General features: G+C 39.8%; 2 protein-coding genes across 6 annotated transcripts in view; one reads left to right on the top strand and one right to left on the bottom strand.

The window, feature by feature from the left end:
• Positions 1–14743, bottom strand: part of LOC124162427 (TNF receptor-associated factor 6-like) — a 40631-nt gene extending 25888 nt beyond the window's left edge. The window contains exons 1-3 of one of the 3 annotated variants that reach the window (XM_046538963.1): positions 14301–14743; positions 14087–14198; positions 13893–14004 (exon numbers count right to left, since the gene is read on the bottom strand). In XM_046538963.1, coding sequence (XP_046394919.1) covers positions 13893–14004; positions 14087–14193 — 219 coding nt within the window. In that variant the 5' untranslated portion in view covers positions 14194–14198; positions 14301–14743. Of the gene's footprint in view, positions 1–13892; positions 14005–14086; positions 14221–14300 lie in introns of those variants that run through there. The other 2 variants (XM_046538961.1, XM_046538964.1) reach the window with 2 other exon arrangements.
• Positions 14744–16191: 1448 nt separating this feature from the next.
• Positions 16192–21358, top strand: part of LOC124162879 (polyglutamylase complex subunit TTLL1) — an 82474-nt gene continuing 77307 nt past the window's right edge. For all 3 annotated transcript variants that reach the window (XR_006865698.1, XM_046539570.1, XM_046539571.1), the window contains exons 1-2: positions 16192–16635; positions 16709–16774. Coding sequence is in view for 2 of the 3 variants with exons in the window: in XM_046539570.1 (XP_046395526.1) it covers positions 16529–16635; positions 16709–16774 (173 nt within the window). In the remaining variant the exon portion in view is untranslated. The remainder of the gene's footprint in view (positions 16636–16708; positions 16775–21358) is intronic.

The following is a 21358-nucleotide window of genomic DNA, read 5'->3' on the forward strand; positions in this document are numbered from 1 at the left end:
CCAGATATTGAGATTCGAGTGATTAGGGTTCTAATGTTGATCGTATGACTCTTCTAAAATGCTTAAAAAACTAAAATTCACTACTTAAAAAATTTACCGGGGCAAGATCCCCGGTTTGGGCCCCCCCCCAATATTTTTTGTAAGTCGGCACCCCTAGACCTTGCCAACCTTGCTGCAGTGAAGGACCCCCCCCTTTGCTAATGGGTCCCGTTTGATGAGTTTCCAAGGCTCATTTGGTTGTACTCCATGTGTTCAGGGAGGAGATAGTAGGTAGGGTTTCCCACTTCCATTCCAACGGTGTTTTTAACCCTTAGGTGCACGCGCCTGCAAGTATAGCGCCAGTGCACGCTAGCGGCTTTTTTGCCGCACTTTTACATTTTTGATTTTCGCAAGTATAAATTCAAATTTGAGGGTATTTTAACGTATTTGGGTAACTTTTAATAAATAAAAGCACTTAAAATATTTTTCCCATTCATTTATAAACTAAAATATCACATAATTATATGCAAATTTCTTGAAATATACTTCGACCAATTTTTCTTAAGGAATTGCAGACGACAATACAGACAAAAGGAAATCTAGAATAAAGTCAAAAAACACACACAAAAAAGGAAATGGATATGCCCAATCGTTAATGCAAAAATAAAAATTTTAAAAATAACAAACTATACAAGCAAAATTAATTTTTCAATTTTTTCATCCTTATTGGCCATCACTGCCTCTGAAATGACATTTGTGACATTTTTTGACGCAGATGGAATGATTATTGCATATTAATAGAAAACATTCGTATATTTACCGTCTTATAATTTTTACATTTTCCATGTGTAAAACAATGACCCGCCCTACATTGACGTTCATATGCAGAAGCAGATACTTCAGGAATTTTCCCAAGTCTCATTGCTAGAAAAGCCTATGCTTCTGCTGGAAGATTACCTTTTTTCACCCTAGACTTGAAATGTTTATCTGTAAGGCTAAATGCGAGCGCTTCCATGAACTCCATTCTTGGTCTTCGATGGATATTTTTCAAAATTCTTAGCTACAAAAATCACGTGGTCGCTAAGAGTAGCCATATAAAAAAAACCGGAGAAATTGTGATAGAGGCCACCTTCGTGTTCGTCTTGAAGGGGAGTAATTTACACACTTCTGGTTCACAGAATCGACACCTCCCTTGGTTGAGTTGTAGTTCAGGATCATTTCAGGTTTTTGCAGTTCGTTTTGATGTCCTCTTTGCAGTGCAACGTAGAAAGCACTTCAAAAGAATTTCACATTTGTTTTGTTTAGTGCAGTACGAAACAAGAGTGCAGGTATCCTGGAAACCATGAAATGAAGTTGCAGCCTATCGAATTTTTCAGGGTAGAAACTCTGTGTGGGTTTAAGGATTTTTTTCACGGTACCTAATAAAGTTAGACCATTTTCTAGCAAATAAATGGCTAAATGAAGACCTGAATAGTAATGCTTTGCTGTTATTTTCCCATTCGAATTCATGAATTCCCATTGCTATCCCGAACGCTGGTCTGCAAATCATCAGGCCTGTTCCATCAATTTTAAAAGCTCTTCTAGCATCTCCCTTTCAACTTTTATTACAGAGAGAGAGTATTTAATTCCAAATAAAGATAGTATTTCTATAAGAGAAGTAATGATGCAACCTCTGATTCTCGAGTACACATGAGATAACAGTTTTCCTTCAATATACAAGTTGGTATTCTCGACATTTTTTTCAATCACGTTCAGTAAAATCGTTTTCGGCAACAATTCGAGTTCGGTTGCGGCATTCTTAGGAAATTATGTTGGCCCTGGTGAAACACGAACAATGTATTTAGCTTTTGTTTGGGTGTTTGCAAATTGTATCTAAGAGTTCAGCCAAAACGTTTCACCTTTTTCCGTTGATCTAGATAAACGTTGAAATTATGTGGGCGGCTAACAATATTATTATCATCAGACTGCTAACTCTCACTGGAATGTAATGCGTCTTCAAAAAAATTCTTCCTCCCCTTCACTTTCATGTGAAAAATCAAAAAAATATTTTCCATATCGTGGTTTACCTGCCCTTCCCTCCATAAGGAGGTTACGATTCCTGAATCTTGATATAATGCCTTGGCAGCATTATGTTCTTTTCCCGCAGGTAGATACACCAAGTGCCGACTCTTCGCCTTCAAACTCCAATGCATAATGCATTATAAAAAAACATGCATAACTTATTTTTCGGTCACTAGTAAAGTGTAAATAATGCATTTTTACACCAATGTAATTAATATTTGAGTATGAAGATGAAATTTTTAAATTACGACATGTGGTTTGAGGTTGAGATCAATTATATAAATAATAATAACAGCAAAATAATACTGCAAATGCTTACAAAAAATATAATAAATACGAAACAACATATTAACATATTATTGAAAATAGAATTATGCTTCCAAGTTTCCACGGTAGCGACAGATTATCAGAAATTCCTTAGTATCGTGTGAACGCCGTCTAGCGGCTAATCACCCGAAGTTGTCGTCGTTCTCACTTTGTAAGATTCTAACGCAATAGTTGGTCATCACATTGACGCAAAAATATGTACTTCGTGGAGGGAAAAGTACAGAAATACAATGACAAAGTGTGCCACAAGTGATCCATTCACAGTAAACGCGCTATTTCGAATGTTTGAAAAATGCGGCAAAATCCCTGCTTAGCGTGCACCTAAGGGTTAACATGACACCATCACGTGAACTACCTTTCGTCTGGCTCCTACACTTCGACCTATCTGGCATGGATGGCTTTACTGGGTATAATTTAGAATTAATCCCACTAGTGCAGCTGTAGGGTTCATAGGAAATTGTAAGCCTTTCCACCACGACAAGGTTGTAGCCCAAGGGAAAGGGGACAAAATAATTGATTTAAAAAAGGTGGTGTTTTGTTTAGTTTTCCCCAATATGTGACTCGTGCTTCCCAGCTTGGCTAAAATGATTAGGGTCAATTAGGGAATTGTCGAGGCAGGTAGTCCAGTCCAGTCGTGCCTTTTGGCGAACAGATTGTGAATCTGCCGAGTATCATGGTAGCTTGGACAGACTGGAAATATGTAAAGAGATGACAAAACAGGTGTCGTAGCCAATCAAATGAATGGGGATAACAAATTTTTCCTCTTTATTTCCCCGTTAGTGGAAGATACTTCTCCAGCCTCTCTCCTGTTAGAAACATGTCCCCGTTGCCAGTAGAGATGAACCATGCACTTCTCCACAGTGAGTGAATGCTCCAAGTGAGTGGGGTAAGTAAGAGTTGGATGGGGATTACCTGAGGGAGGAACTGGGGGCAGGATAATGAGAGTTGGAGAAAGGAGTGCCCAGGGCAGGTGAAAGAAGGGCTGGTAAATGCCTTGCTTGAGATTACATTAAGGGGCCATGTTTTTTTTCGTTTTTTTTCTGACGCACTCAAGCTACACCACTGTAGGGAGGGGGGAAACCTTGGGAAGGAGGGAAGTGCTAGTGGAGGGGGGTTTGGGATGCGTAACTCGGGTGTCTGGAGGATCAGGAAAAGGCTGTAGGAGAGAGTAAACAAAGGTTTCGGAAAGGAAGATCTCTTGGAATGTAGGAAGGGGTGGGAGTGCTGCAAGAAAGTTCAGTGTTTTTTACGTGACACCATCATGTGGACTACCTTTCGTCTGACTCCTTCAACCTATCTAATAATTTAGAATTAATCCCGCCAGTGCAGCTGTAGGGGTCATAGGAACTCGCAAGCCTTTCCATCGCAACAAGGTTGAACCCCAGGGCAAAGGAATGCATGGTTGCAAGATAGCAAAATAGCCCCTGCTGTAATTGCAGGCTCGGATTGTCGCAATTTCAACAAATTTTTCCATGCTAACCTGCGCAATGATTTTCCCCGTGCAAAATGGCAATGGTTTTTCGAAAAGACGATATACCAATTACAGCACACTCCCAATTATTTGGGCTAGTGGTGGGGGGGAGACGGCACGAATAATTGGAAAAAAACACCGATAACCCAAACTTTCACTAAAATATCTTTCAATGTTCGTAATTTACCGAAAACAAACAATATATTATTATCCATGCAGTTAATCTGTTATTTTAGAGTGCTTCCTGGGCTCATTGAGAGCTTTCTTTGCCAGTGCCCGATCTTCTAGTCGGCAATAACATGGTTGCACTCGTATTATTGCTCCATGTAAGGCCTGGTGTCGAAAACCACAAATCCGTGACTGAGTGATCACAGATACAGAAAAACGGTCTGCACGAATGCTTCACAACCACTGCTCGCTATCGGAAACTACTCTGCCAGGCACCTCGCCATGTAGTCGCGTCTCGCACAAGTTGCCAGGACTGCAACTGCTGCAAGACGTGTAACCATGATCACGGTGCACGGTCGCACATTGCAAGGCTTGGAAAACAGGAACACAGTGCTCCCGTGCAGATAGCGCGCGATCGCTTCTGTTTTACTAAAGGGATTCTAACGCAAATAATAAGCCTGGTGTATCCTAGCATTGATGCAGTCATTCCGATGATTGTGCGTCCGATTTTCAAAGATAGCGGAAAATACTGAGCGAGAGTGAAAATCATGCACGGATAATCCGCAACACCGATATACCGCAGCTGGATATGTAATCGGGTGTCCACTGTATTAAGAATTTTGGAGAGTATGAAGGACAGATATTGAAGATTCACTATGATTGGTTGATAAGAAGAGAATTTCTGCAATCAGCACGGTAATTTTGCTTTTAAAAAATTTTTTTAACAGTTGATTACACAGCGGTGCTAAGTCCTTGTTCGCTAACCTAAGTTTGATTGTTATTTTACCATCTTGGCAGTGGCGGCGCGTACGTATACGCATGTTAGCAAGTGCACACCCAAAGATGAATAAATTATAAAAGAAAACTATTCCTTTGCAACGCGAAGGATAATAGTACTGTCTGCATATGCAAGAAACATGAGCCTCCGAATGCTACAGCCATCTCCTTTTCGCATTCGCCGCTCTACAAGTGTGCGATCCCGTGGCATCATGCCGGGCGCATTTTCGGTCTGTGCGATCGCTTGAGGGAGCTCTGGCGGGACGAGGTAAGCGGGGGGGTATGTGCTGTTCAAAGGGGCGATGGGAGCAGACTCAAAACCATGCGAGTGCGCACGCGCATGTTTTCGGTGACTGACTAGCAGGTAGTGTAGTGGTGTAGCCGCCACCTACACTACCTGCGCCCAGGATCCTAGTCCGTCTACAGAGCCATCTGTATAGCCGTTTTCTACACTACTTCCTCATAGGGTGTAAGGAAAAGAGAATGAATTTCAACTACCGTCACTTGTAAAGGTGTGTTGAGAATAATTATTTTCATACATGCTAGTATTATTTCTGTTCATGCAATTTTAAGGGTAGAGTGTACCAGTGATATGTTTTGCTTGCTATGTATTCTATTACGACGAAATATGACGCTCATGGATTAGGATTAACATAATATAATTAAATCATCCTATATCTGCTCTAATGCACACCCTAGATAAATTACCACCAGCCGCCACTGCATCTTGGTAATACTTGTGATTTTCCTACATGGCAGTAGCTTAGGATGTCTTGATCGAACTACATTCCGATGCATATATGAAATATCGAAATATGCATTGCCGGATAGCATGCAACAGCAGGTAACGTTGCTCTAGCTTTCCATAAGTCGGAAGTCAATGTTAAGGTGCCGATTTAATTACGACAATGTTGTGATTTCAACTTCCATACCTCACACTGGAAAGGATGGAGGGGGTTTCACTACAATGTAAGTCCCTGTGCTTAAGACGTAGTCTATTATATTATTATAGCGATGAAGCCAGCCAATAGGACGGGGGAGGGAACTAACTCCCTTTCCCACTGTCGTCTTCCTCCCATTCCCCTCCCACTGATAACTTGGCATAACAAAAGAAGAATGTAAAATGGGAGTGCGCGGAGTGTACTCAAGGCCGTAAATCACATTAATGCATGGATGTAACTGGCTTCAAGTGTTGAAGATCTGACACACATTTTGAATTCTTAGTTTAAGAAACAGAGAAAACGTAGCATAATAGTTAATGCTTGCTCAGTGGTGCATCGCTCTCAAGAAATATCTGCCGTAAAACCGAGCGTACACAGTGGAAGGAACATACAATGCCGTACTCGTAAAATTGTGCTTCCACTGTAATAATAACCCATTATGTAAATGAATTTTAGAATATTAACAACCCTTCAGAATGCTTCTGCAGCCTCAGATCACAGAAAATTGGACAATTTACTTAGCGTGCACACTTACGGAAAACAGAACAAACCAGGTAAAGGAATATGGCAGACAAACAAATGTGCATCGGTAAACAGGATTCTGCTGGCTTCACTTTAACGAGTTAACACCCTCCCCAGAACTTCTATGGTGGGGACTTTCGGAGTGATGGGTATAGGGTTATATATAGTGGGAGGGGGAAGGAAAGCCAGAAAGGAGTACTTTTAGCATTAAACGGGACAATGGGTAAGCGAGTGGTAGGTATAGACCAGGAAAGCAATAGGATTCTGGTGGTAGAAATTGAGGTGTGGCCCACGAGGTTCCCACTCTAGCTACATTATTAAATTCACAGTTTTTTTCCAGGTTTTCACGGTCTAAATGTCATCAAATTCACGGTTTGTACATAAGGCATTTTAGGCAGAAATATTGATAATGAAACAATCACCAGCCGCACATTAACTAAAAATGTAACAAACGCAACAGATGCCTTGAAAGCAAATGCAGCAATGATAGTGCTATCTCTCATCATTTCACTAATCGTTAGCAAAATTCAGGTCTGGCTAAAGGGTGTGTGTGGGAAAATGGAGAGAGCAGGGTGGCAGGGAAGTGAAGAATTGCCTGATTTTTTGCCAGGGTTAAAGTCTTCCAGGCAGGCTTAAGGTCAATGTGCAGCCATGGCACACGGACCAATTAATAACTGCTCTTCCAATACACGTAAGTAGATAAATGCGTGGACAGTGTCTGCATGTGACTCGGCCTTGACATGATCGAAATTTCTATTTTTCTTTTATTCTATCGTCGTTCTACAATCAAGTTTGAGAGATTTCTAAGGTTTTATGACGAAACTCACGGCTATTTCCAGGTTTTTTCACGGTAGATGAAATTCACGGCTTATTCACGGTTTTAAGGTTTTCATGGTTGAGTGGGAACCCTGGGCCCACCTACCTCGTGGTGGTTCAAGTTTATATGCCCACTAGTAATCATAGGGAGGAAGAAGTAAATGAGGTGTATGAACAGCTCAAGGAAACAATTAGAGACACCCTGATAATAATTCGCCCTGAAGACTGGCATTTTTTAGTGTACCCCCCAAAAAATTTCTGGCAACCCCACCCAGAAATTCCTCCGAACTTATCCGCAGAACTTCTCTCGCTAAGGACTTTTCGTGCATATGCCCTCAACTCAAAGGCTCGTAGACTCTAAGTCTCGGAACTCTTGTCTCCGAACTCTGCCCTCCGAAATCATCTAACCGAATCAGCCTATCGAATCAGCCTATTGAACCAGCCTACCAAACCAGTCATACCTGGAGATCAAGACTTATATAGCTAGTACGGCGGAAGAATACCTACTCCTGGCAATCAAGGGGAATTGGGTGCTGAGGCATAAGAATGCAGTTTGGAGTGAGAAGTACTACCATAGTCCTATCACAACCTTCTCTTTCCCTCCAACACCTCATCCCACTATGTCTTTCCCCTCCTTGAATTCCAATGACTTGCCTCTACCAGCTATCACACAACTTGGCTATGTCTCCAACCCAGGAGATAGAGGAGAGAAAACCTAGCTGTACGCGGCTCTCCCCAAACCCCGGCTTGGATGACAGATGTTCTGCAGTGGTGCCAGTCAACAGGGGCACCTACCGGCAGATTTACACCGATGCAGCTAACTTGGACATCGCTCTATTACCCCTCCACCCTGACATTGTTCGGCGGTCGCCCAGGCCTCTTCTCTTTTCGGCACTCAGAGTGAAAACATCGCTCGGCCGCGAGAGTGATTTCATTAAAATCATTTTTGGTGCTGTCAGGCAAATACAGCTTGTACTTAGGTTTTGGTATTGTTTCTTATGAGATAGTGACAGGCAATCGGAGATCCCTGTGTCTGGGGCTTATGTTCAGAATCTGGAAGAGTTAAAGATGTAATGCCACAACGCAATAGCAATGATGAGGTCCCTGGTGGAGAGGAACCTAGAAGGACAGAGAATCTGGGTGGGCAAGCATTAGCTGGGGAGTGAGACAAGGTTATCCTTATCACTGCTGCTTTTTAACGAATATGCTGAGGAGATGGTGAGAGACGCGTGGGATGATTTGGAACCGGAGTGAAAGTGGGAGGAATGATGTTTCAATCGGTAAGGTTTGCGGATGATCAGGCGCTGATTAGCCAGTCAGCGAGGGGACTGCAGGCTCTAGTGGATGCAATAGACGAGCGGTGCGAGGAGCATGGGATAAGGATTAATCACAAGAAGACCAAGGTAATGCGGTTTTGTAAAGCATCGCAAGTGAGGAATGTGAAACTCAAGATAAAAGTAGGTGGGGAAAAACTTGAGCAGGTAGAGCAATTTAACTATTTGGACAGCACATTAGACGAAAACGGACACAGTAGCAAGGACATCAGGAAGCGAATTGCACTGGCAAAGGAAGCGTTCATGAACAGGAAGAAGTTTCTGAGAGGATCTTTATGTAAGAGTTTAACCCTAGAACGACGGACTGGGTCCATTGGACCCAGTTGGTAGTTTTGAAAGTTTATAATTATGTCAAAAATGCACGAAACTAATTTTGACGCCGTGACTTTTCCTAAATGCATGTCCTCTATAAAATAGCAAGAAATAACGAGAATGGGCTCATTACATTTTACGGTATACTACAAAGTTACATAGTGGACGGACTGGGTCCATTGGACCCAGTCGACTATTTTCAATGCTATGGGTAATTCATTTCAACTTTTCAGCAATTTTCTTATTTACTTTGTATTTCTGGGAGATTCAATGCTTGCGGAGTTATAAACAAAGCCGTAGGCGATACTTATTACCAATTAGTTGGCGATTTTTATGGATGGGCTGGAAACCTTTCATATTCTCTTACAACGTCACATTTAGAGTGAATACGGTCAGAAACATGTATCCACACCGTTTCGTAATGGGTAGTTTTTGCCACTTTCTCTGGTTTGATGCATACACAGTGTGAATTATCTACATTCAGTCCCATAATCTATTAGTTTTGTATGTGAGACCGTTCATCTAACGTCTGCAGTGCTTTCGTGGTGGTCAGTCAGAAGTTACGTTCGCAAACTGGAGTATTCTTGCTGCCTGCCGACATTTGTTTTTATTCCAACTACATATCTAACTGAAGACATTGAAAAATTTGAATTCCATCATTACATTTTGATACCGTACATGGTAAGTACAAACCTTTATGGATTATATAAAAGATTATAGTCTTTCATTCTAATGTACTACTTCAGCATTTACTTCATTTACCAAATCGTTTACTCCTCCGATGGATTAGTTAGATGAAGTGGTGTATTGATTTTCATCTACTATGATATACAGCAATTTTATTATTCCTAACTTTACAGGATGCTTAGTGGTACCAAATTTTTTGTTGTGAGGTATTGATGTGACTGAATTCATAGAGTGACTATTGATATACTGTGTAGTTGAGGAGCTAAGAAATCGGCGTCGCCCATCGGATATTACACTCAAAATAACTATCAAGATATTTTTGAGGTAATAATAAAAAAGCATTGTTTGTAGTTCTTGTAAACATTAGTTGTTCTACTAAGACTATTGAGCTCTTTGAATTGCTTGATGATATCAGAAACACAATATGAGACAGTGCTTTGCTAATTTTTACCTCAATTCACAACAAAGGAGTAGCACGAACAATGTTATCTTCCATTTATATCTAAGTAAAGTTTGGAATGAAAAATTGATAAATTTCATTGTCACTTTATTCACAGGCTTGCTAATAGTGACACATTTAGAGTGCATTCATCTAAAGATTGCAGAAGGACGTGTTCAGCATCTAAACATACAGCGCTGACAGGAGGAGGGTAGTCGTGACTCCAGTGGTGATGGAGCCTAAATTGTTGAATAAGGATGGAGTATAACTAAACCTTGGGCGATTTTTTCTTCATCCTGCTGAGAAAATGATAGAAATACGAAAATGGGGAATTCTTATCGAGAGAAAATTTTCATTTCACGAAATCTGAAAGAGTGGTAAACAAAACCTCATGCCACTAAAAAGGGTAGAACGCAAAGGCGTAATATTTTGCGTCATATCCTGTACGCCGTGCGGAATTTTTATTCTGTCTTCTGCTCTTTTGCTAATTTTGCGTCCTAAGATTTTTGATTTTGTTTGAAAATGGACCATTGCTTCAAGCTTTGTAGAATGAAGAAAATGACTGGAATAAATAAGGTTCTGGGATTACTAGTATTTATAATTTTTACAAGTCAAATATGAAAATGTTCCACAACTTTGGAGTAAACTAGACGGGCGACCAATATTCAACAGTATAATAGAGACAAAATAATACTGCATGTTATTCGCTTTGATAATGCCACAGAAATGAGGAAAAGCAGAGGCGAAGATAAGTTGCAAACTATTAGAGAGATATTTGAAGGGCGGAATGAATATTTGAAATATGCATTCGTGCCAGGACCCTGCATGACAGTTGACATCAGTTATTGATGTTCCGTCGGCACTCTACCATTAGAGAGTTTGTTTCATCAAAACCAGGAAAGTATGGTATTATAACTTTGAATAAAATTGAAATTTTGGCTGCAAGTGGTAGTAGTGATTCATACAAATGGAATACCCAAATATACACAGGTAGAGATTATAATATGTAGATGCCAAGAGGTCAATCAAGGAAAAAGATTTGTTACAGATATGGTTGAGGGACTAATCAGCCAGAAACATAATATGTGAAAGTAGACCGCCGACTACTTTCCAGAGGTTTAGCGATTTTAGAGATCATGAGGTAAAATAAACGAGGGATTCCACCCGAGCTCACGTCTGTAAATTCCATACAGCCTACAGGGTTTCCTAACAAAGTGGTATCTCATGAATCTCATGGAATCCAAGAGAAAATCAACTATCGGAAGAATTTACATCGTGAAAAAGAAAATTATGAGAAACTCCTCCCCAACCTTAGCAACCTAGGAAAATAAGTGTTGTAAGTAAAACTACAAAAAGGATAGAAAGACACAAACATCATCTTCACGATGATGTTTGTGTCTATATTCCAAGAGCATTCAGAAATTTTATGCAATCAGTGATTGCAGTAGCATAACGGTTTATAACATTTGTAAATGCATCATAATTTTGTTTCATTAAATTTGTTACATACCTTATTTAACATGGACAAATAATCCATTTTGTAATTTGTGTTCATGTAATTGTGCTAATGAACATACATAAAAATGGGAAAGGTGGAGTGATATTTCTGGTAGAGAGAATATTATTATGCTTCGCTGCAGTAATAGCTTCCAACAATATAATTTAATAATAATAATAAATAAGAGAAGAAATATGTTAAGGAAGTAAATAAGATGGAAACCATCTCTTAACTCAGCCTAAATTTATCATAAAGTGGTTATATTGTGGAAAAAATGGTTCAGGGTCCATTGGACCCAGTCAGGCTACTACGCGATAATTTTTTTTCAGTCTTCCTAGGGTTAAAGAAAATGTTAGTGAAGAGTTTGATCTGGAGTGTAGCTCTCTACAGTCCGGAAATGAGGACACTAATTAAGGAGGACAAGAGAAGACTGGAGGCATTCAAGATGTGGGTATGGAGAAGGTGAAATTGACCGAGAGGAGGATAAATGACAAAGTCCTGGATATGGTGGGTGAGGAGAGGCAACTTTTAGAAGTGATACGGAGGAGACAGAAGGTTTGGATGGAGGGAGTACTTAGCAGGGAGGGGATGTTGCAAATGGCTTTAGAGGGTAGAATGTTAGATAACAAGGGAGGGGAAGGAAGAGAATAGGATTTTTAGATAGATTTAAAGGGAGTAAGCCATACAGTGAATTGAAGAAGGCAGTGCTGGAAAGAAAGGGAGGCTACCATACTTCTTCAGTACTCTCTGGAAACCTACCTTAATCGATAGAATACTATTATTATTATTATAACAGTGCATTCTCTCGTGTGTTCTAGCAATTCACCACTTTACACAGCGCAATTTTGATTGTGCCTTTGTACATCAGGAAGATTTCCGTAATGATGTGCCCCATGTAAAACGGCCTTAAGACACAATAGTACAGTATTTACACCACAAAATATCATTAACAAAGACTACCTAATTTCCTTAGAAATTCCTTCATAAACTAAGCTGTGTCAAGCAACTTTTTGTGTCCGGTCATTTCCTTGAGTTGGATGTAACATCTTTCACATTTTTATCCATCTTCTGTCTCCTTGTAAACATGATTGACCCTTAGAAGAGATATATTGGATTTAAAGTAATACTCTGCCAATTTAATTCAAAACAGTTGAAAAACCAAGATTTAGAATGGGTACGCAATTTCAAAATGAAAATGTTATTTACAATACGAGATCATATCGTCTCGCCTTCCTCAAATAGGAAATGGAATCCTCTACAACTCAACTTCGTGTGGCATAGGGCAGCAGCCTGGTTCCTTTGGAACACAATAATTGCACATTTCTCAAGCTCAAATGCCACCTGCTCCTTCCGAATGTGGTGTCCATAGTACTCTGTCGTCTCAGCAACTACCAGGTGTCAACGAACGAGATCCTTCGACTGAGATGGACTAACCCTTACGATGAACATGCATGTAGACTTTTATATGCAGAGGAACATTCATGGATATTAAAATACCTATGGAAACCAGCCTCTCATTAAGCATTTAGCCAAATAATTTTCTCTCTTGGTGCCGCACCTGACTCGTCTGTATTGTTTGACATTTACCGATTGAGAAATTAAGGATCAGAGAAACCTTACTGCAAGCATCAACAATGATGAAGTGTCATTGCTTAATCAAAAGATGGTCCCCGAATACTCAGTCCTATTCTTGCTCTATTAGGAAACTACTTGCATCATTTACGTCAATATTTATTCTTAATCAATAATATTACAAACTCATCAACAATCAAATCAAATATCTTCCTGGATACATAGTACGCAAATGGCACGAAGCAGTTATTCGTATTTTTGACCATGTCCACCAGTTTAAAAAATATGAAGAAAAAAAAATAGGAATATATTTTCATGTAGGGGTAACAATGTATATTTTTTCGGTGTTCACAGTGTTTCCTAAAATTTTTACTTTAATTTTGAAAATTTCAAACTATGCAAAAGTTTGGTTTTCAGGCAAAATTTTGAGAAAAAAATCAGGTTGGTCTCTAGAGGATGCTAAGACATGTGAGATATTTGTTGGTGAAGTTATTATCGCTAATCATGGCAGAACTTTTACTTTTCGATAACTATTCAACATTGTTGGAAGCGGAGAAAGTTGTGGCTCTGTCAGTCAAGGCGTTAATATGACTATTTGAGATTGTTAGAACTGATAAAAGATGTGGCTCTCATGGTATGGTTGTTGTTTCAATAATCATGGCAAAACTGTACAGGTTTTCGATAATTATTCATGGTTGTAGGAAGTAATGGAAGATGTGGAAAAGCCCAATGAAGGTTTTTTTTTTTGTTAGACTGCTTCAAAAAATATTTCAACATTAATTTCTGTTTACTTATTCAGAATTCGAGATTCGCGAAATTTATATTTTAAGTATATCCTACAATAAGTTCACCATATTGGATGAATTAGTATATTTGTACATTTCTTCAATTGAAAAAAAAATCAATTGAACCGTTTAATTGAAATTTGCCCTTTTCAATTGAATATTTCCAATAGGGGAGATGTAAAGGGTGTGCAGATAATCATTACCTTTGTAGAACACACCCTAAACTGGACTATCTCTCTTCTCGTGAAGTTATCAGGAAAAATGTCCTTCTGAGTCAGCGGTGACATGTCAACTGGGCATGACGCCCCTTTCTGCCTGAAATTGGTTAAACCCAAGCATAATTAGAGAGCTGCTGCTATAACCACACACGACGTAGATGATGCAACGGATTGCGTACTCAAGCCATAGATTTATACATCTCAAGCAGAATCGGTGACCACATGATGTCAGCACAGCATCTTCCAAATAATTTAAACATATTGGGCACTCGTATCGGGAATCCATCACACCTTTTTCACAGGGTGCGTCGCACTAGAAAATAACAAGTTTCAGATCACCCAAGAGTTTAAACATTGTTTTACGAACATTGCATCATTGCGGCCAAAACCTACCGCGAACTTTTCCTTTGTGCCTTGGCTTTCCCTGTCCATTGTCAGGAATTTGACAAAGCAGTTATCAAATTTTAACAGCAACCCAATCGATATTTACCAACACGAGAAAAGTAGGATGGAAACATAAAAGTGAAGATCTATTATTCCTAGTTTAATTGAGACTGCTGTACCCTAATGGAGGTAAACACCAACCCAACCAATAATACCGCACAAAAAGTCTCACATGTACTTCGGAACAACACGGGTTCTATTACCACTTGAATGGATTCTCTTAAGTGAAATTCAATTCAATATTCAAAGAATCGCTGGCATTTTTTTTTTCAACATAACATCACGAGAGGTAATAATTTTCCACCGTGAAAACCTGAACTTTAAGATTGTTATCCTCACACATGGACTCGTGCACGATGACGGGAGTGGGAGCCAGTGGGAGCGCCCCCAGTGTAGTTGGCCACAGGTTGCCACTTGACAATCTTACCAACTCCACACACTTTTATTGGCAGAAGTACCAACATATAAAATAAATTCATTAGGAGAGTTTTTATTCGAAATAGAGATACATTAAACAATTGCTATAAATATACATTTCCAGATATGTAAATGCAGAGCAAGAATTGAGAATACACATTCAGTGGAAGCAAAATTCTTACATGGTAAATGAATGCCTTCGACATATTCTTGCCTTCAGCTTGTCTTGATCAATACGATAAAATAAGTCAGCGACAGTGGAATTCTTGCATTAAATAAGAATATGCCTTGCACCTTGGGCACTGCTCTTTGTCCATGAGGAAAATTACCTAAAATAAATTTTAACGTAGTCAAATTTTAATAAGAAACCTAAAGTACCGAACCAGAAATCATGACGCGGGAGGCGCCGCGTTCACGAAGTGGCTACAGCAGCAGTCATACACTATGATAACCGTAGAGTTTATAAAACATTTATGATCATAACAATAATCATATTACTAACGCCTTTCAACGATATGCCATTGCCGAATACCGCGATAGCATGGTTCGCGAAGGCTTAAGTTAAAAATGTTATTTATACCTTCGGATGTGCAGGGCATGGTCGTCGAACACGGCCGTCGAGGATGTACCCACAAGCCTTGCATAAGACTTTCCCCTTCGGTCGATGGCAGCAACAGTGGAGTCCATCGGTGTTCATTGCGATGGATCTAGGATAAATGGTGCGACTGGTCAGAAATCAGATTCCTGAAAGTAATTAACGGGGAACAAATTAGGATTAAACACAAATAGATGCCTTGAAACACGGCGCATACCTTCATTATTACGTTCTATGAACATAGATATACAAGCATGGATGAACGGGAATTGAAATAATTATAAACCTTGAGTTTCCAAAATCCAACAAAAACGCTATTAAAACACACATGGACAGGAAAAGGAGGAACTTAATTAACTGTGGCTTAAATGAAAGTGAACTCATGGCGTAAAAAAACAACAATAACGAATAGTGTACTTGGGGTTCACCACTTGCCCTCAAGTCCAATCAAAATTTCATGGTCCTATATACAAAGACCAAGCAAATTTTATAAACTTGCGCTAACACATTCGAGCATGGAACCTCCTTTCATGATTATAGATGGGTCAAGGCTTTGCAATATGCACCAATCCATCAGAAAGCTGATTACCTAACACCCTACATAAAATTTAAACTTAAACAAAACATAAGCTGTGTTCCCGGAAAAAATATTCGAAACAAAATTACCGTAAATTTTATAAACACATCTTTCCTGATCTCGATTTCGAACAGCAGTATGCTGCAGTAGACACTTAACGAAAGGCGCACCATTGGAACTTAGTTGCATCTACATATATCTTAAATGACAGCATCAATACCACAAATGTAAAATCATTTACAACACTCACTTCTGCCCTGCAGCATTCAGTAATACACCACACTCTCCCTAAGGCTAGAATACTTTTTAAATATTATGCGAATATTATATGGCATTCGACCAGCTTAAAGACGGCCTTCTTTCTCATGCACAAAGAATACATTCGTTCACACATTGGCGCTGTACGCGATATATGCAAGCATATGCAATCCCGCATTGACCAATGGCAGCAGCACGTCCTGATTTGGATTTTTTCAAACCGTTCGTCAACAAAAGCACGTCATCATTCGGATGAAACCTTGGCAACGGTATGACTAATTTAATAAACAGATACATGGTTACGCGCACTTCTAAATTCTCTCCGTGAAAATGAAAGTTGTATTTTGCTCAGATTTAGATAAGTCCGTGTTGGTGAGCAACTTCGAGAAAAGAGGATGGGTGCAAGTGGGTCCGGAAGAAGACTGGAACTTTTACTGGTATCTGATTTTTTGAAATGTTGTTGAAGTGTTAATAAAACGAGAGACTTTTACATTTTCTTATTTATTTCAGGGCCGGTACGCAAACTTGCCGCAATTTATTCAGCGTTGATAGTGGATACCGAATGCACGATCATCAGTAAGTTTCTTCGATGTGTAAGGAGGCCGTTTTACACGGGGACGTACTTGCGCAATCTGACGTGTGTACGAAGGCGCAGTCAAAATTGCATCGTGCTAAAGCGGTGAATTGCTGGAACACATGCGAGAATGCGTGGACGTGAGATGGCAAAATAGCACCTGTTCTTATTTTGTTCATGCATTCGCGCATTTCCACGCCATTTTAGAAATTAATGCAGCTCTAACCTGCGCAATTCCGTGCCCCGTTTAAAACGGCCTTAATGTTGATTTATGCATTTGTACGTGTTCTGTTTCGGTCCACTAAAATCGCTCATCCAATCAGACACTCGCACGTGATAATATTATTTATAATGTATTAATATATCGTGTAAACACTCCTTACATGAAGTTCTGGTGTTGCATTCATTAATGTTTGATTCTTTGCCTTTGATCATGTTTTATGTTGGGCAGTCTACGGTTTTATTTGCATATAGTGTTTTGTTGCAAAGTTGCAGTGAATTTGTATTGTTGGTTGGCTTTTGGAATGGTGATATTCAAACACTTGAGAAAGCTCGAAACTAAAAGCTCTTGTACTTCTTCAATGGCGTTACGAAAATTTTTTCTTCATTGTATTTTTCTTACTCATAAATTCCCATACATGAGGCATTCGAATGTATCGTAAAATTGCACATCCTTTTGTGTGATTGTATTCCTTATGTGAAGCGGCCTCGAGCGCCTCAACTTCCATAAATGCATGAACATGTATTTTCAAAAAGGTCGTTTGGTGTAGAGCTCAAAGTTGTCCTGCATAGTGGAATGCGCTGATAGTAGATGAAGAATCCCATGTTCAATGACACCTAGAACTGCAACAGTGAGAGCAATTTTCATTTACACCCAGTGGATGTACCGATGCCAGATAGGTTGAAGGGAGAACCCAGGCAAAAGTTAGGCCAAGTAATGGTTTTCAAGTAAAAACTGTTGGAACAGGCATGGGAATCCATACCTCTCCCTTGGAAACATAGAGCACAGTCAAAGGAGCCAAAAATTTCCAAATTTGACTGGCCTTAGAAGGAAGGAGAGGTAGGAATGCTGTAAGCATAGGTGAAGTGATTATCTAGCTGACGAAGAGAGCCCTTCTGCGTTGAGGATCCCTATGACAGCAGGAACAGGCTGGAAAGGCTGAATATGGAGGAGGAAGGGCTGTGGAGGGGTATAATATCAGCCCAGGTACCTCTGATGCGGAAATTGAGAGAGCCTTCCAGGATATATGAATCCAATAAAAGCAGTTGGTGCTGAAAATATCCTGTATGTCAGCTTCTGAAGGATTAAGGGAATACTGGGATGAGGAGGTTTTTTTTAATTAGAATGCGAGGAGGGGACTTGGCCAGAGGATATCTCAAAGACATGTTCTAATTCTGATGCCAAAAATGAAGATAACTGTGGAACGCATAGGCTGGTGGAGTAAAATTATTTTCAAGTATCTTTGTGACAAGAGGCAGGCCAAGTTTTTTGGGAGTGAGGGCAGAGGTCATGTGACTTCTTGAAAACCAATCAAAATGCGATAGGCAGAGCTTAGACTCTGGGTAATTGGGCTGCTTTCAGGCATCCATGACGTATGCTTTGTTAATAAGTTAGCTGTGTTGCCAAACGTCCGTTCATATATTATCCCTTTTATCATCTCTTCCTCCTCATTTTGAGGATAATTCGTGGAGGAATTATCAACTCTTTGAGGAAAGTTGATCAATTTCTTAGGCATACTTCTGGTGTGCCAAGGATGAATCATGGGAAAGTAAACTTATTCCGTCACAGTAAAGCAAAGGCAATAATGCACAACATGCTCAAGTATTTTCAGTGGGACTCGCATTTGTAATCTTCCCAAAATTTGAGCTCAAACCCTGTGCACTAGGCCGGCCCTTATTTTTCAGAATTGCGAAAAGTTATGTTTTCCTAATCTCAAAATGATCCAAATGAGGTTTGTTTTCACGTGTTAAAATTTGGTTACTTTAAAATAACGGTAACCCGTGCCCCAAGGGCCCTTAGTACTAAGGACCCTCAATTGAGTTTTTTGGGGTTGAAAAAAGGCTATTCCTATGTAAAACGTAAAAGTAAAGGCCTTTAGGGCCAATTTTCTGTTTGTTTTGACCCATCTTTAAGCGATGGTGTTTGGCGTAACATGGTGAAACTCCTTCATGATGCACGAAGGTTAAGAAAAGACTTAGCTGTTTCACAAAATAAAATATATTTGCGACCGGTTTCAATACAGCGTATCATCATCTCGATGATGATACGCTGTATCGAAACCGGTCGCAAATATATTTTATTTTGTGAAACAGCTAAGTCTTTTCTTAACCTTTGTCCATCTTTAAGCGTTTAGGAGATATCGTCTGTCGTAATGCAATCCCCCCCAGGGCGCCACCCAGCACCGCGGCACCGCTGAGGTACGGCCCGCACCACTTACTAGAGACTTCCCCTCCACCCCCTCCCCTCCCTCGGCAAAGACTTTGCTCACACTGGCAATATCTAGCCTCTGAAGAAATTTGCTTACCTTAGAAAGAATTTAATTATCATAACAGTACTTCCAATCCAAGAGATCAATTTATCTTCACTCTGTCCATGAATTTCGGTACATTTACCAAAATAAAATACATTTTCATTGTATTTCTAATTTTTCACTGACATTCCATATTTGGCAATCAAAGCGCCTTTCCGCAAGTAAGGGTTGTATTGCGATGAAAAGTCACACTTAGTAATACATTTTGAAAGCCCTCTTCCTTCAACGTGACTGCCTAAAAATCTTGAATTAGTTTCACCCCTCTCGCTGCACTATCATTTCCCACTGGATGACCCCGGAATAATTTGCTAAACGTTCTAGTATGTTCATCCCATTCTCGCATGTGCACATCAAAGAATGCAATGCATATTTACAATGCATTAAACAAGTCTTTTTAGGAACTGCGGGTCACTGTTGGAAGCTAATGCAGTACAAGGAGCGCAGAACCATATATTTTCCTTTCTTCTTGAATATATTGAAATCTATTCCACCAATAACTTCATTTCGTTCTCCTCTTTGATTGCGTAAGAATTTTACTTCTTCAGCCCAAGCACATTTATACGTGAGATTGACTGCACTTTCCTCCTCGTGCGTCAAAAATTCAATGGTACAGCTCCTTGCAATTTCAAAGAAATCATAAAGTTTTGTCACGAAAGATTCTCTTCTCTTCTTCTCCACTGTAGTTCGCGCTGTCTTTATGCCGTTGCACGTTCATTCATTCTTCGTGTCATTTTTCTAGCTTTTCAATCGCCTTATTTTCCGTAATTACAGGAATTCTAATTTTGCACCATGGATGAGACGCATTTCTCACGGTTTTTCTCACACTAAGTCTTACAAATTTCGAACCAGTACACAGAAAACAGAGTACTTCTCTCACTCTTGGTAAATTTGAGCCGAGTATTTCTTCACTTTCTTTTCCAACCAGTTCAATGCCTAGATTTAGTCTTGATTACATGCCTTTCCTTGTTGGTCTATTTTTAATGTTAACGTCATATTCATGATAAAGAATGTATTTCACCACTTTTCTCCTTACATCCTAAAAAACTTAGCACCTTCTATCCTTTGCACACTACACACAAGAACTACATCTCCACAGTGAACTACATGTGTGAACTTACTGCCTCATTTCTTCTTCCTTGAATATTTGTATCTACTGTTGGAGCCCTGGAAGCCCTGCTCATTACCTTAATTTCTTTGTAATTCATAGACACAATTGTATCACATGCTTATAATATTTTGTACATAAAGAGCACTTTGGAACAAAGCCTCATGGAATGGTTCGCGGCCGTATGGCGGCAAAAAATCAAGCTTTAAGGGGTCGGTACCCAGTACATAGGACGGCGTTGAAGGGTTAAAATTGACATTATAGGCTTTAACAACATTAATCATGACACAAGAGGAACAACCCATTCAATACTGTACCACTAGCATGTAAATCTTGTCATCAGGAGCAAAATCTTTGCCAAGGGAGGGGAGGGGGTGGAGGGGAAGTCTCTAGTAAGTGGTGCGGGCCGTACCTCAGCGGTGCCGCGGTGCGGGGTGGCGCCCTGGGGGGGATTGCATTACGACGGACGATATCTCCTAAACGCTTAAAGATAGGTCAAAACAAACAGAAAATTGGCCCTAAAGGGCTTTTCTTTTACGTTTTACATAGGAATAGCCTTTTTTCAACCCCAAAAAACTCAATTGAGGGTCCTGAGTACTTATGGCCCTTGGGGCACGGGTTGCCGCTATTTTAAAGTAACCAAATTTTAACATGTGAAAATAAACCTTATTTGGATCATTTTGAGACTAGAAAAACATAACTTTTCGCAATTCTGAAAATAAGGGCCGGCCTACTGTGCACTCCACTCACCCCCTTTCTTTCTGGTGCACTTTTTAATGTCCTTCCAACATTGTATTTGTTAGGTCCCTGCAAAATGGCATTAAAGGCTGAAACTGGTCAGTAAATAGAAATATATGTATGTGGAAATTTACAAAGAGTGACTCTTTCCTTTAGTAGCACAAAACTCTGATGTTTTCAAATGTCCATTTCTGAGTCACCAACCATTTTTA

The sequence above is a fragment of the Ischnura elegans genome, chromosome 7, assembly GCF_921293095.1.
Source record: "Ischnura elegans chromosome 7, ioIscEleg1.1, whole genome shotgun sequence".
Classification (NCBI taxonomy): Eukaryota; Metazoa; Arthropoda; class Insecta; order Odonata; family Coenagrionidae; genus Ischnura; species Ischnura elegans.